The sequence below is a fragment of the Gymnogyps californianus genome, chromosome 2 (genome assembly GCF_018139145.2).
Source record: "Gymnogyps californianus isolate 813 chromosome 2, ASM1813914v2, whole genome shotgun sequence".
Classification (NCBI taxonomy): domain Eukaryota; kingdom Metazoa; phylum Chordata; class Aves; order Accipitriformes; family Cathartidae; genus Gymnogyps; species Gymnogyps californianus.
In genome coordinates this window covers 112,176,359-112,179,271 of record NC_059472.1, presented here as the reverse complement: position 1 = coordinate 112,179,271, position 2,913 = coordinate 112,176,359, and the positions used below count along the sequence as shown (strand labels likewise).

Sequence of the window (2,913 nt, the reverse complement as noted above, 5' to 3'; positions counted from 1 at the left end):
TGTGGGACTGCCAGTAGGCACAGTAGTAGGTACCTTCATCATTGGAGTTGATGTCATTAACTGAGAAAGCGCAGATGTTTGTACCTTTCTTCAAAGAAGAATACTTGTTCCTATAGGAATTGTCATCATAAGAAACTTGTCCTGATCCGATATACAGAATCCGTTTGGGAGCTTTGGAGGGTATATGTTGATACCAATGTATATACGCAGACTCGAAGTCAGATATGCCCTCGGCTATACACTCAATCCATGCAGTTTTAGTTTGCCCTCTGGTAACAGACACTTGACTCTGTTTCAGAACCACTTGTGCTTGTCCATCTAGAAAGAAGGAGAGAAAACAGAACAAACACTCTTAGCCTGCTATTCCTTCACACATGTAAATATGAGATGCCTCCTGCCACTGCCCCACGCTGTGCCGTAGTGACAAGGGGAACGTACGAGACCAGGCTGCAGCCAGGGCCAGGAGCGGGAGCAGCAGCATCCCGAGGGCTCTCGCTGGCGTCTGCCTCCACGAGGAAGGTGACAGCTCTCCTGGTGGGGACGGAGGGCTGCGGCTGAGGAAAGGAAATGACTCACTTGGGCATCATCCGGAGAGGCTGCCCCAGCAGCAGGCCGGTGATGTTGAGATAAAGCAGCGTGACTGAACCCTGCTAAATGTTAACAGTCAGATTATAGCTTTTACACAAGCAGCACAAACTCACCTTCTCTCTCTCTCTCTCATGCACACACACGCAATTACTTTAACTCATTTACAAGGTGATTTTGTAGTCTGAAGCAAATTTTACCACTGCTTTTAGACTAGTTGAAAGCTGCTAAACAATGCCTGGGGTCAGACTCTTTTCCTCGAGTCCACTGTCAATAAAAGGGAAAAAAAAAAAGAACATGGAGCTTAATGAATTTAAGGGGTCTCAAATTACTGCTCATCACACAGGTTAAATGCCAAAGACCAGGAAAACACACAGCAGCTATTTGGGAGCTCAGAATTAGTATTGCTGCGCTTGTGACTGCTTCTTGTCACAAGTAAGGTGAGATGCTACACCCCAGGGTGGCATCTCCAAATGCTGGGTGTTATGCAAAGAAACACAAATGCTTTACAGCCCCCATAGGCTTAGTTTAAAGTAAAGATGATCAGGGCAAGCAAAATATAGAAATTATTCTGCGCAATTCAAAGTCATTGTTCAGAGGCAAGGTCGCTGCCGGTTCCCTTGGAAAGAAAACTAAACCAATTCCCCTTTCTCTGTTGTCATAATGTTCTTTTACTTATGTCAGCCAGTTTTTTCTTTTTACAAGGATTTTCACATAGATCCAGTAACTGCTGTCCTACAGTTGTGACAGGAATTTGATCTTTCACTCTTCTGTGAAATGCAACCACTACCCCAGTGCTCAATGTGCTCTGGAGACCCTGTACTGGAGACCAGTAATACTGGGTACCTTGGGATCAGAACACAGTGGTCCTGTGACTTTATCTATCAGTTGTTTGGCCGTAAACAGAAAAGGGGTGAAATAACTTAAATGAATGTCTTTCTGTTTGCAAAATGGAAATATAAATATCTGTTGTATAGTTGCTGTTTGTTTTGCAGGTTTGCTGCCCTGTTGGATGAGAAGCCCCACTGAAGTCAATTAAGAGACCTGTGTTTTAACCTAAATGAAGGTTTGATCAACTCCAAATAGAAAACAAAGAGAAAATAAAACAAGATTCTCTACCAGCAGAGAAGTACAAAATGGGTATATTACATCTGCAGTCCTCAGCGGTGCTTCAAGTTTATTTTCACTTATATCCTTCTATTCTGCCACACAAATGACATAACTGGGGATTTATTCCAAAGATGTAGCTTGAAGGGTAGTGGGAATAGAAAGGTTTTTCCTTCTTTTAGCTAGCACACCCTGCTGTCCTGTAAACCCATCCAGAGGCAATCCAGCCAGACCTATGAAAATGCCCTTTTAGTTGGTAAAGTGAAAAACCAGCTCTGCTGGTGCTGGCTGTTGTGTGTCTGCAAAGCGTGCACTAGCTCAGCAGCATCTTTGGTATCTGGCTGCCTGTACAGTGTGTCTTATTCAAGGCTGATGGGGAAAGTAGGGTGGGGATGTTCCTGCATGTTTTCAAACACTTCAGGATCTGGTTCAGAAAGCAGAGCACATCTTTGTGCAGGTCCCCTATGGCTTTCTACTGCTGTGCATCCCACCTAGCACAGTAGTAGGTAGCGGAGTCTTGCAGAGTTACTTTACTCACTGTCAGGGTGCAGACAGATTTGGTAGCGTCCTTCTCGATACTAAATTTCCCCTCATCGGACTTGTTTTCGAGGAAGAGCCTGGATGACATGTAGGCAACGCGCTTGGGAGCTGTGTTGGGCCTCTTTTGGTACCAGTGAATGAAAACGTTGTTAAAATCAGGATCGGAAACGTGACAGTTGATTAGCACCGTTTTGCTTTCTGGCTTGGTAATGGATATGGGGGTTTGCTGCAAGACTTGGGCAGAAACGCCTGTGTAAAAGAAAGAGAAAAATTAGAGGCATGAAGCTGAGATAAGAGAGTGTCCCCTTTGCCACTGGCGAATGTGCAGGCAGTGGGGTGAGCAGGGCACATACAAGAAAAACCAGCTGCCAGGATGAAAGCGCTCAGCAGCCACATTGTCGCTGCTCTCCTTATGGGGACAGGGTCAGGGCCAGACTCAAGTGGGGGCGAAGCATATCTGAGCAGCAGAAGACCATCCAATGAGGCTGCGCCAGCTGCGGATGTGTTAAATAATGATGCACAAGCCATTTCCTTTGATTAATACTTAAAGAGAAGGCAAACAAAAAAAAACCCCAAAACCACTCTTGTAAGAAGAGAGCTCACTACTGAGGCAAACATATGGTTTTTTTTCTTTTTTTCCCGCAGGGAATTTGCTTGGATGATGAGTAAAGAGTCACCTTT

General features: G+C 44.9%; 1 gene segment (V, D, J or C); it reads right to left on the bottom strand.

Moving 5' to 3' along the window:
* Window positions 1-2,164: 2,164 nt before the first annotated feature.
* Window positions 2,165-2,628, bottom strand: LOC127012675 (probable non-functional T cell receptor gamma variable 10). The segment is given in 2 exon segments: window positions 2,165-2,481; window positions 2,586-2,628. Coding segments are annotated over 2 exon segments (360 nt in total).
* Window positions 2,629-2,913: the final 285 nt, after the last annotated feature.